We start from the raw sequence: 12,464 nt of genomic DNA, 5'->3' as shown, positions 1-12,464 counted from the left end.
GGTCGTTGGCAAGGGAGTCTGTGCTATAAATTCCTTAAGGATGAAGTTGAAGGAGGTTCTTTTCGTGCCGGAGTTGAAATATTGCCTGCTCGGGGTGTCAACGCTGACGGAGCTCGGTTTTTCGGTGAAGTTCGAAGGAGACAGATGCTGCGTGGAGCGAGACGGAGTGGTGCAAGGAACGGCGATAAAGAAGAATGGTCTTTTCCACATGGAGCCAGGAGATGAAGGGGAGATGCCGTGCGTGGCACAGATGAATCGTGTGGCCAGCAACAAATCACCTCATGATGGCTGTGTCCATTTGATGCATCGGAGAATGGGACACATTGAGTTCAAAGCACTTAATAAAACTATTGACTGTGCTGGAGGACTCAAAATGAAGAATTGTAAAAATTATCTAGACTGTAAAATATGCAGCTTGGCAAAATCTAAAATAGCCAATATTCCAAAGTCCAGGGATTGGAGGGCTAAAGAAAAATTAGATTTGGTGCACATTGATTTGTGTGGACCTTTTCCTACCAGTCTGGGAGGGGCCAAGTATGTGTTTGTGCTAGTTGACGATTTTTCAAGATATTCTTGGGTTTATTTTCTCAAGAAGAAGAGTGATTGTTTAAAAACACTGAAATCTTGGGTCAGATATGTAGAAAGATTTTTTAAATCTCAAGTACGTATTCTGAAAAGTGACCAGGGAGGAGAGTTTATGTCTTCTGAATTCAAAAAGTTCTGTGATAAACTTGGAATTAAACATAAACTGATAGATGTTAAAAATCCTTGGGAAAATGGCACTGTTGAAAGAAGAATTGGTGTCTTGAAAAACAAAATGAATTGTTTAATGCAGGACAGCAGTGTGCAAAAAGGTTTGTGGGCTGAAGCATTTAGAGCTGCAAATGATTTGTGCAATTTGTCATGGAGTAGCTCTATAAATAATATTCCCTATTATTTGATGCATGGCAGGAAGCCAAGGCTGGATCATTTAAGAGTTTGGGGAAGTTATGCAGCTGTCAATGTTCCTTTAAGTGAAAGGCACAAGAAAGGAGCAAATGCATTGAATCTTAGATTTGTGGGTTATCAGGGAACAAGTTGGAGGTTTTTGCAGAATAATGGCAAGATCCTGATAACAAAGTCTGCTAAGTTTTTTGAGCAGGATTGGGGGAGAATTCATTCAAACCCAAGTGTATTGTTGGAGTTAAAAAACAATGCAAAAGAGCCAGCAGCAGAAGAGGAGTTAACGAAGTCTGTCAAACCAGCAGAAAAAGAGTTAACTGAATCTGCTAAACCAGCTGAGTTGCCAGAAGAAATTAGCGAGCAGCAGGAAATTCCGGAACCTCAGGGGTTAACTAAGCCTGAAGGGGAAAAAGAGAGTGCTGAAGCTAAAACAATAGATAGCAGCCAACAGCAGGAGGCTGAGGGGGAAAGGCAACAAGAACAGACAGTTAGAAGGTCAAATCGTTCTAACAAGGGAATTCCTCCAGAGCGTTTCTAAGATAAAACTTTTCTTGTTAAAAATAAGCCCCAGTCAAAGAAAGAAAAGGTTTCAAAAGTAAAAAAGGAAGAGGAACCATGGTGGAAAAAGTATTATGATGATGAAAGTGAATTAAATCCATATGCGCATGTAATGTGTTGATTTCATAGAATCATAGAATCATAGAATAGCAGAGTTGGAAGGGGCCTACAAGGCCATCGAGTCCAACCCCCTGCTCAATGCAGGAATCCACCCTAAAGCATCCCTGACAGATGGTTGTCCAGCTGCCTCTTGAATGCCTCTAGTGTGGGAGAGCCCACAACCTCCCTAGGTAGCTGATTCCACTGTCGCACTGCTCTAACAGTCAGGAAGTTTTTCCTGATGTCCAGCCGGAATCTGGCTTCCTTTAACTTGAGCCCGTTATTCCGTGTCCTGCACTCTGGGAGAATTGAGAAGAGATCCTGGCCCTCCTCTGTGTGACAACCTTTTAAGTATTTGAAGAGTGCTATCATGTCTCCCCTCAATCTTCTCTTCTCCAGGCTAAACAGGCCCAGTTCTTTCAGTCTCTCTTCATAGGGCTTTGTTTCTAGACCTCTGATCATCCTCGTTGCCCTCTTCTGAACACGCTCCAGCTTGTCTGCGTCCTTCTTGAATTGTGGAGCCCAGAACTGGACGCAATACTCTAGATGAGGCCTAACCAGGGCCGAATAGAGAGGAACCAGTACCTCACGTGATTTGGAAGCTATACTTCTATTAATGCAGCCCAAAATAGCATTTGCCTTTCTTGCAGCCATATCGCACTGTTGGCTCATATTCAGCTTGTGATCTACAACAATTCCAAGATCTTTCTCATTTGTAGTATTGCTGAGCCAAGTGTCCCCCATCTTGTAACTGTGCATTTGGTTTCTATTCCCTAAATGTAGAACTTGGCATTTATCCCTATTAAATTTCATTCTGTTGTTTTCAGCCCAGCACTCCAGCCTATCAAGATCACTTTGAAGTTTGTTTCTGTCTTCCAGGGTATTAGCTATCCCACCCAATTTGGTGTCATCTGCAAATTTGATCAGCGTTCCCTGCACCTCCTTGTCCAAATCATTAATAAAAATGTTGAAGAGCACTGGGCCCAGGACTGAGCCCTGCGGCACCCCACTCGTTGCCTCTCCCCAGTTTGAGAAGGTTCCATTGATAAGTACTCTTTGAGTCCGATTCTGTAGCCAACTGTGGATCCACCTAATAGTTGTTCCATCTAGCCCACTTTTAGCTAGTTTGTTAATCAGAATGTCATGTGGTACTTTGTCAAAAGCTTTGCTGAAGTCAAGATATATGACATCCACAGCATTCCCACAGTCCACAAGGGAGGTTATCCTATCAAAAAATGAGATCAAATTAGTCTGACAGGATTTGTTCCTGACAAATCCATGTTGGCTTCTAGTAATCACTGCATTGATTTCAAGGTGTTTACAGATTGACTTCTTTATAATCTGCTCCAGAATTTTCCCAGGGATGGATGTCAGGCTGACTGGTCTGTAGTTCCCAGGTTCCTCCTTTTTGCCCTTTTTGAAGATAGGGACAACGTTAGCCCTCCTCCAGTCGTCCGGCACCTCACCCATCTTCCATGATTTTGCAAAGATAATAGACAAAGGTTCTGAGAGTTCTTCCGCTAGCTCCTTCATTACTCTTGGATGCAGTTCATCGGGCCCTGGGGATTTGAACTCATTCAAGGAAATTAGGTGTTCTTTGACCATTTGTTTATCAATCTCAAACTGCAATCCTGCCCCCTCAACTTCTGCTTCACTTTTTCCAGGGGGGTCATAGATCCGCTTTTGGGAGAAGACCGAGGCAAAGTAGGAATTGAGCACTTCAGCCTTTTGTTTGTCGTCTGTTATCAATTTGCCATCCTCATTAAGCAGTTGAACCACCATTTCTTTCCTCTGTCTTTTACTACTCACGTATCTGAAGAAAGCCTTTTTATTGCTTTTAGCATCCCTCGCTAATCTCAGCTCATTCACAGCTTTAGCCTTCCTGACGCCATTTCGGCACTTCTGCGCCACTTGTCTGTACTCTTCTTTTGTAGCCTGGCCTTCCTTCCACTTCCTATATGTATCCCTTTTTGTTTTCAGTTCATCAATAAGCTTTTTGTGGAGCCACATTGGTTTCCTCTGTTGTCTTCTATCTTTTCTCCTTGTTGGAATTGTTTGTAACTGTGCCTTTAAAATTTCATTTTTTAGATACTCCCACCCATCCTGCACTCCTTTTCTTTTTAGGCTCCCTTGCCACGGGACCTTACTTATTATAGTTCTGAGTTTATTTATGGTGGCAGAGAGTTCCAATGGTTATTGACTTTGATGTACTGTGAAATAAAAAGTAATATGGCAAGTTTTGGAATCTCTGGAAATTGTAAGGCATGCAGAACTATGTGAAATGTTAAATTTCAAAGAAGTAGCTGGGTGGTGCAAATTGATTTTTGCTGTATTTGTATAAAGACAGAAAATATCAGATAAGTAAAAATTGAAGGGGTGTCCGGGTTTTTATTTTTAAATATCCGTATTTTCTGTTCAGCCCAGCTAGATGCAATAATTGCCTGGTGTTGCATCAGTCACTCTAAAGGTCAAAGTGATAATTGTTTAATTGGTTAACGACCTGACAGGAGTGATTGATTGTCAATCATGTTGTAAATTGTTAGAGACAGATAATGCTGTGTATATAAGTCTTGTGTAGAAGCATATCTGTACTCTTCTGTGTGACAAGTGACGTTCTGTGAGTATATCTGTATGATATTGTAAATAAGATCTCTAAGTCTATGCCTCAGTAAAAGTATTGCTGAAGAACTACCTGTTGCTGTCGTTTATGTTCCTGGCTGTATTCCCTTTCTCTGAAATCTATCAGAAACCGCTGTATGCTCTGCTAATCTCTCTTTGCTTGGAGAGGAATTTTATCATAGACCCAACAACAAGACCTTCCATACCTAAAAAGAGTCAGAGAAACTCATTAACACCTTTGCAGTTAATTCATTCGGATTTGTGTGGTCCAATTGTGAGGGAGGAAGCAGCAGCCAGGCACCTCTCCACCGGGCCTGGGTCCAGCTCCAGCTGAGAGCCCCCTCCCTCCTGCTACCAACTGTCTCTGGAGAGGCCACCAGTGAGGGAGGAAGCAGCAGCCAGGCACCTCTCCACCGTGCCTGGGTCCAGCTCCAGCTGAGAGTCCCCTCCTTCCTGCTGTCAACTGTAACTGCTGAACTTTGCAACTAAGATTGTAGTGCCTGAATTTGCTTTCCTTTTCCCCCTCCTCCTCCTCCCTCCCAATCCCCTTTCCTTTTGTGTCATGTCTTTTACATTGTAAGCCTGTGGGCAGGGGCTGTCAAGAAATACTTTTATAAGGCGCCGTGAGACCCTTTTTTGGCTGAATGGCGGCATAAAAATCCTTAAATAAATAAATTAAACCAGAGTCCTGTAGCCATAATAAATATATTTTAACATTTATTGATGATTTTTCTAGGTACTGTGTAATTTATCTTCTGAAAAACAAGGCTGAGTCTGCAAATAAGCTGAAACTTATGTTGCTAGTGTGGAGAATCTATTCGGAAGAAGACCTCAAGCTATTCTAACTGACACATAACATTGCAACATACTTGCAAGAAAAAGGCATTGAGCATTTACATACTGTACCTTACACTCCAGAACAGGATGGAGTAGCTGAGAGGAAGAATGGGTATCTAATGGAGATGGTTAGATGCATGTTAATTGATTCTGAGTTGCCAAATATGTATTGTTGGGCTGAGGCAGTTATGACTGCAGCATATCTGCAAAATAGACTATTAACAAAGGCAGCAGATAAAACTCCATTTGAGTTATGGATTGGACATACCCCCAATCTTAAGCATATAAGAGTATTTGGGTCAAAAGCCTATGCATATGTGCCAGCACAGACACGAAATAAGCTCGACAGAAGAACTGAAATTGGTGTGCTGGTGGGTTATAAAAAAGGATGTAAAGGTTACAGAATTGTAAATCCAAATACAAGGAAATTGACAGTAAGCAATGTTGTTTATTTTAATGAAGAAGGCAGAGTTCCTATGTCTCACAATGAAAGACATTGCCAGTGGGACATCGCTGAGGGGCCAAGGCGGCCATGACAGCAAAGGTTATTGTGTCCTTGGGACCCAGTCCTCAGCCAGAGCTGTGCGCTAGCTGCCATCCAGAGTGTCATCCAGGAGGTGCATTCGGGCCCCTTTGCTGCCTATACAAGAAGGCCATGCTGTCCTGCGGGGCTTTGCACACTCAACGGAAAGGGCTATGCAAGGCACCGAAGCCACCCTGCCCACCCTAGTCTTATTCAGTCCCTACCCCTTTGGCTCCTGAGATGTCAGCAGGCATGGCCCATGCACCATCAAGCATGCCTTTGCCACAAAAAGGATTAGAAACTTGGTTTCTTTATTTTAAGAGAGCAAAAGATGATATTGCCAGGCAGTTGTATCTTGCCTCCAATACCCAATCTGCCTTCCGTGCTATCACAGCACAAGACACACAGCCATGTTCTTTCCTGGTTCTCTGGGTTTGCCCTGAAGAAGAAAGACATGGGGAGGCCTGGAATGTACAAGGACAGGGTGTAGCAGAATTCTGCTCTTGCCCAGCCCCTAACTGTGGTACATAGCTCTAATTTCAAGCAGCAGCAGCAGCACAAATTCAGGGTTTTCAATCCCGCTTGAGGGGGCAGGGTGGGGGGCTGTTAAGTCTTTGCTGTCTCCTTCCATGTTGTGCGTAAGACCAGCACGAACCAGGGCAGGCACAGCAGCAGCTACCTGCAGTCAGGTAAAGAGTCCTGACAGAGAAATCCTGTGTTCCTGGGAGTGTAGGAAGCCACCATTGGTCTGGGCAAGGCCTTAGCTGATGCTGAGATGATGCGCTGTCCTTCTTTCCAACAGGCCCTCTCCTCCGTGGAATCGGTGATGATGATGTACCCCTTCTTCTACAGACCCCAAAGCATGAAGTTGGAAAATGGGTGGCAGCTTCACATACTTGAGCAGTACTACCAGCAACTAGCTTCAGATGTGAGTAGCAGTGAGGCCTGTACATTTGCAGAGGCAAGGAAAGGGGGTGTGTGTGTGTGTGAGCGTGGCTGCAAATTCCCCCACTCATTCTCTTCCCCATCTTCCCAAGTTAATGGCATCCCCACTCTCTGCCTCCATTGCACAAATACCTCTTCAACAGCTCAAGTGGTCTACAAGTTAATGGCAGGACACAGGCCAGGATTGTGCCTCAAAAGACCAAGTTTAACCAAGGCCTCCTTTCCCCTCCTAGCAGAGCAAACAATCCCACCTAAGAGTCAGCACATGACCTGACCCATTTCCTTGTCCTGTAAAGGCTACAGGAAACCAAGTCTGATGTTGAACCCACTTCCCAGACAGGTGCCTGGAGGCTCAGCTATGTCAACAAAGATTTTGGAGCCTGTTCCAGTTATCCTCCAGCTGCCATTGTGCCGGCCACAGTGGATGATGCAGCCCTGAGGAAAAGCGCCCACTTCCGCCAAGGGAGACGGTTTCCTGTCCTCAGCTATTACCACAAAAAGAATGGGACTGTGAGTCCAGCTAATTTCTCATTTCCTTGTTTGCTTGCCTGCATCCTTCTTCATGCCTCCTTAGGCATGGATAACAAACTCATATTTTCCTACATCCTTCTGTGGTCTCCAGATTGCTGTAGTGCTTCAAAAACAACAACAACACTTTGACAAGACACTATTGCAGGTCAGAAACTCTACCACCACCAAATAAGTGTACCGGGGCAACAATGCCTCTGAAAACATATTGTGTGTATGCTATTCTAAAGGTAGACAGCTGATCATGGAACCAACCCTGGATTTAATTCTATGTGGTGCTGCCCAGGAACTGTTAGGAAATGTAAGGCCCTTTCTGCACCTAACGATTATCCCAGGAAAATGGAGAGATCATCCCTGCCTGCTCCCAGGATCCCCTGTGTACCATTTGCATGCACAGGGATGATCCCTGGAATAAAGGCAGGTGTAGAAACGGCCTGAGTGTTGTTGAACCAATTGAAACGATGATCACAGTGCTATCAAATTTAATATATGTTTAAGTGGAAAATTGCCAAGGAAATCCAACAGAGTCACAGTTGGCTTCAAAATAGGAAACCTGAGGGAACTGGTAAAAAGGAAGTTGAAAGTGGGCATCAAGAAGGCTAAATCCCTTCAAAATGCTTGGCAGTTACTAAAAAATGTAATAATAGAAGCTTAGCTAAAATGTTTAAAACACAGGTAGCACCAAGTCCAAGAGATCACCAGCATGGTTAATGAGCAGAGTCAAACAAGCTATTAGAGAAAAAAACCACTTCTTTCAGAAAATGAAAATCTTGCCCAAATGAGGAAAACAAAAGGCAGCACAAGTTTGCATGAAGGAGATGCAAGCAGGTAATAAGAGATGCATAAAAGCATTTTGAGGAACATATCGCTAACAATACCAATGTCAACATTAAAGAATTATTTAAATTTATCAGAAGCGGAAAACCAGCTAGGAAGGCCGTTGGATGACAACAGAGTCAAAGGAGTACTAAAGGAATATAAAGGGATTGCAGAGAAGCTGAATTAATTATTTTCATCTGTTTTCACTGCAGAAGATGTAGGACAGATACCTGCATTTGAACTGCTGTTTTCAGGAAGGGAGTTTAAGGAACTGAGGAGCTGAAACAAAAAATTAAGTTCTTAACCTTTTACAAACTGAAAGTTAATAAATCACCAGGACCAGATGGCATCCATCCTAAAGTTCTTAAAGAACTCAAATGTGAAATTGTAGGTCTTCTCACAAAAATATGTAACATGTCCATAAGATCAACCTCTGTACCAGAGAATTGGAGAATGACCAATTTTTAAAAAGTGATCCAGGAAATTACAGGCCAGTTAGCTTACCATCTGTTCCTAGTAAATTAGTTGAAAGCATTATTAAAGGTACAATTAGTAGGCATATAGAAGGGCAAGGCCTGCTGAAAAAGAATCAACATGGCTTCTGCAAAGGTAAGTCCTGTCACACTACTTTTAGAACCCATTGAGAGTGTCAAGGAACATGTGGACAGGGGTGATCTGGTAGACATTGTTTACTTGGACTTCCAAAAGGCCTTTGTAAAGTCACTCACCAAAGACTCCCAAGCAAAATTAGCAGTTATGGAGTAAGAGGAGAGGTTACAGAGCAGAAAGCAAAGAGTAGGAATAAATGGTAAATTCTCCTGATGGAGAGATGTAAACTGTGGGGTCCCACAGGGATCTGTATTGGAATCAATGCTTTTCAACTTGTGCATGAATGATCTGGAATTAGGAGTGAGCAGTGAGGTGGCCAAGTTTGTTAATAACACCAAATTTCTGTGAACCACCCAGAGAGCTTCAGCTATTGGGTGGTATAAATAAATAAATAAATAAATAAAATACTGGGTGTCATTAAAAAGGGATTGAGAAGAGCTCCAAAAGGATCTCTTCAAACTGGGAGAAAGGGCATTAAGATAGCAAATGCAGTTCAATGTAAGGAAGTGTAATGCTATGTACAGTTGGTGTGGATGGGAAATCCCAAATCCACACATTTGCTGATGGGATCTGAGCTAACAGTGACTGACCAAGAAAGAGATCTTGGGGTTGTGGTGGACATTTGGATGAAAATGTTGACTCCATGTGTGGCTGCTGCGAAAAGGACAAATTCCATGTTAGGCATAATTAGAAAATGGATTAGACAAATCTATGGTGTGACTACACTTGGAATACTGGACCTAAAAAAAGAATATTGAAGAGTTGAAAAAAAGAAGTGCAGAAAGGGGCAATTAAAATGATTGAAGGGCTGAAGCATCTCCCCTACAAGGAAAGGTTACAGCATCTGGGACTGTTCAGCTTAGAAAAGAGGCGAGTAAGGGGAGAGATGCATTGAGCAGGGGGTTGGACTCAATGGCCTTATAGGCCCCTTCCAACTATAATATTCTATGATTCTATGAAGTGTACAGAACTATGCCTGGTGTGGAGAATGTGAATAAGGAGACATTTTTCTCCCTCTCTCATAATACTAGACCCCAAAGGGCTCATCGCGTGAAGCTGATTGGTGGGAGATTCAGGGCAGATAAAAGGAACGGCTTCTTCACACAGTATATACTTAAACCTTGAAATTCACTTCCATGAGATGTAGTGATGGCCACCCACCAATTTGGATGGCTTTAAAAGGGGACTGGACAAATCCTGGTGGAGAATGGCTACATGCTACCTCCAGTATCAGAGGCATACTGCCTATGTACACCTGCTGCTGGGGAACATGGGCAGGAGGGTGCTGTTGTGCTCATGTACTGCTTGTGGGTTTCCCATGGGCAGCTGGACAGAATGCTGGAAAAAACAGACCTTGGTCTGATCCAGCACAGCTCTTCTTACGTTCTTATACAAGAGCAGGGTTGTGCATCGTGCTGCAATCCTATCAGGGTGACGTGGTGCAAGCACATAATGTTTGAAACTTCTCAGCTTCCATTTTTCAAAGCAAAATTTCTAGCTCCTATGAGTGAAGAATAAGTTATGCAAAAATAACTGAGCAACACAGAATGCACTTGCCAAATTTATGCATTGATTTTCAGAGCAGGAATTATGCAAGATAAGAAAATAAGCAAAATGATTATGTTGCATCATTTCTACAGGATATTCCCTTTCATGTAATTATGTTAGGAAGCTGCCTTATACAGAATCAGATGGGTCCATCTGGCAGCTGGCCTGCAGGTTCTCAAGCAGAGGTCTTGCCTGGTGTCCTACCTGGAGATGCTGGGACTGAACCTTCTGCTGGTAAAGCAGATGCCGTGCTGCAGCCCTTTCCCAAAAGCAGATGTTTGAAGTCTAGTCTCCCGGGCCTTCTGGCAGTAGCTCCATGGGGATTTGAACTGGCTACCACAGGACCGGAGAGCAGCAGGGAGGGACTGCCCAAGTGCTGCCGAGGTCCTCATCCCCTTCCCCATATGCCCTTCTCGTCTTACTTTGGCAGGTGATGCTGCGCAGCAGCCAGCCACTGGTGGGGCCCAACCGGAAGCGCTGCACAGAGGATGAGCAGCTGCTGAGCACCGTGCTGGAGGGAGGAGACCGTGGCTTCATCCTGGACACCAGGTCGAAGCAGGCAGCTAAACAGGCCCAGATGATGGGGGGGGGCATGGAGCACCGAAGCTCCTACCCCTGCTGGAAGCGATTGCACCGGTCTCTGGAGAGGTGAGCAAGCACTTGCCCCCAACGGCCACAGACAGAAATGCATTGAAACAAATGAGCTCCACATCACAACCACATGCAATTAAAACACACACACACACACACACACACACACAAATTTTTAAAAGAAAAAGGACGAGGAGAATAATCCCCCCCAAAGTGTATTTCTTCCCTTATTCTCATCCTTTTTCTTTTAAAAATTTATGTGTGTGTGTGTGTGTTTGTGTTTTAATTGCATGTGGTTGTGATGTGGAGCTCATTTGTTTTAATTTAGTATAAGAAGGATTAATGAGAAAATTACATTTCCCAAGATACCAGAGAAATATCTTTTTTCTTTCAAATCGATATTTTTTTTAAAAAAATACAGTTGCAGTTGTATCTAACCCCTCAGAGATTAAGTTGTATCTATAACCAAACAAGATATTTGCTGGAATTGTAATGCAAAACATTTTCAACAGGGGTTTGGGAGCATGTTCTGTGATATAAAATTGTTGCTGATTGTTATGCAATTCCATAAGGTCCTAGGCGGGCATGGCCTGGTTATCTTGCAGATGCCAATCTAGAGATGGCAATAAATTTGCTTACTGCTGTAAAAACATGTGTAGCAGCCTCCAAGGGGGAAATTGTAGCTCCCTCATTCTCAGATCATCCTGCGATATGGACAATTGCCTTTGTATCAAAACGAATGTTCAACAAAAGGACTTGCTCTAAATTACAAACAAGTGTATTGGAAAATGAGCACCATTCTCTTTTGGAAGAACAAATTCATCCATATATCAGTGCTAGAACTCTAACTGAAGACAAGCTTTTTTGTGTAGTTTTGATTTTTAAATTACATTAAAAAAAATAATCTCCTCAACCCAGGGAAGTGCGGGGGGGGGGGAGAAGAGGGGGAGGCATGATCTGTTGAGGAACTCTCAAATATTCTCACCAAACTATGCTCAGTACCACAATTAAAACTAGTATGAAAGCTAATGTAAGCTTGTAGTGGAGACATTCACACCTTGGTGGCTAAAAGTGTGTTTTCAGGTTTGGCGGGTGTGCCAGCTGCAGCACTGGTATGACGCGGATCACCCCAGTTCTGAAACGCCTGCATTGGTTGCCAATTTGATTCCAAGCTCCCTTCAAGGTGCCATGTGAACATAAAAAGCCCAAAACATCTTGGGTCCCAAATGTGAGCATCTCGGGCCCAGGTGTTAAGATCGGTGTGGTGTGTGAAAAGCCCTTCCCTGTGGTGGCCCCGAGGTTGTGGAATTCCCTCCACCCTGAGGTGCTTCTGGAGCTTTCATTGTGTGCATGTCATCACTGTCAGTCAAGATGCATTTTTATACTTTGGCCTTTGGAAGTGGCTGAAGCTTTGGGGTTATGACCTGAATGAAGGTTTTAAGTTGTTTTATATGGTTTTATTGATATTTGTGTACTCTGCCCTAGGACTGTAAGGCAAAGGGCGGGACATACATTTAAATAATGAATGAATGAATGAATGAATAAGTAAAAAGATGGCTCTCACATAAGTGACGAATTTAGTATTGGACAGAGAATTCAGAATTTCTGTTTTCCTTTGGTGAAAAAACGGATGTTCCTAGGCCTTAATCTCCCAGGAGAACTCTCTGCAGGTAAGCGTGCAGAGCATCAAGGAATAGGGCTGTGCCAACCTTGTTCCTCTCAGGGCCTGGCAAAGGCAGAACGATAGTACTTTGCAGCAGCCTGTCAAAGAGAAAGAGCTGTGAATCAGGAAGTGTCCTGTTCTAATCTCACCTCTCTCACAAACCGTCCAGGTGGTCTTAGACAA

At 43.4% G+C, this 12,464-nt stretch overlaps 1 protein-coding gene across 2 annotated transcripts in view; it reads left to right on the top strand.

Moving 5' to 3' along the window:
- The window catches only part of LOC134408459 (myotubularin-related protein 9-like), a 38,734-nt gene that overhangs the window by 16,822 nt on the left and 9,448 nt on the right, over window positions 1–12,464 (top strand). For both annotated transcript variants that reach the window (XM_063140754.1, XM_063140753.1), the window contains 3 exons: window positions 6,381–6,506; window positions 6,860–7,033; window positions 10,458–10,675. In XM_063140754.1, the coding sequence (XP_062996824.1) occupies window positions 6,381–6,506; window positions 6,860–7,033; window positions 10,458–10,675 (518 nt within the window). The remainder of the gene's footprint in view (window positions 1–6,380; window positions 6,507–6,859; window positions 7,034–10,457; window positions 10,676–12,464) is intronic.

The sequence above is a fragment of the Elgaria multicarinata genome, chromosome 13 (genome assembly GCF_023053635.1).
Source record: "Elgaria multicarinata webbii isolate HBS135686 ecotype San Diego chromosome 13, rElgMul1.1.pri, whole genome shotgun sequence".
NCBI classification, from domain to species: Eukaryota; Metazoa; Chordata; class Lepidosauria; order Squamata; family Anguidae; genus Elgaria; species Elgaria multicarinata.
This window is presented reverse-complemented; position numbering and strand designations above follow the sequence as displayed.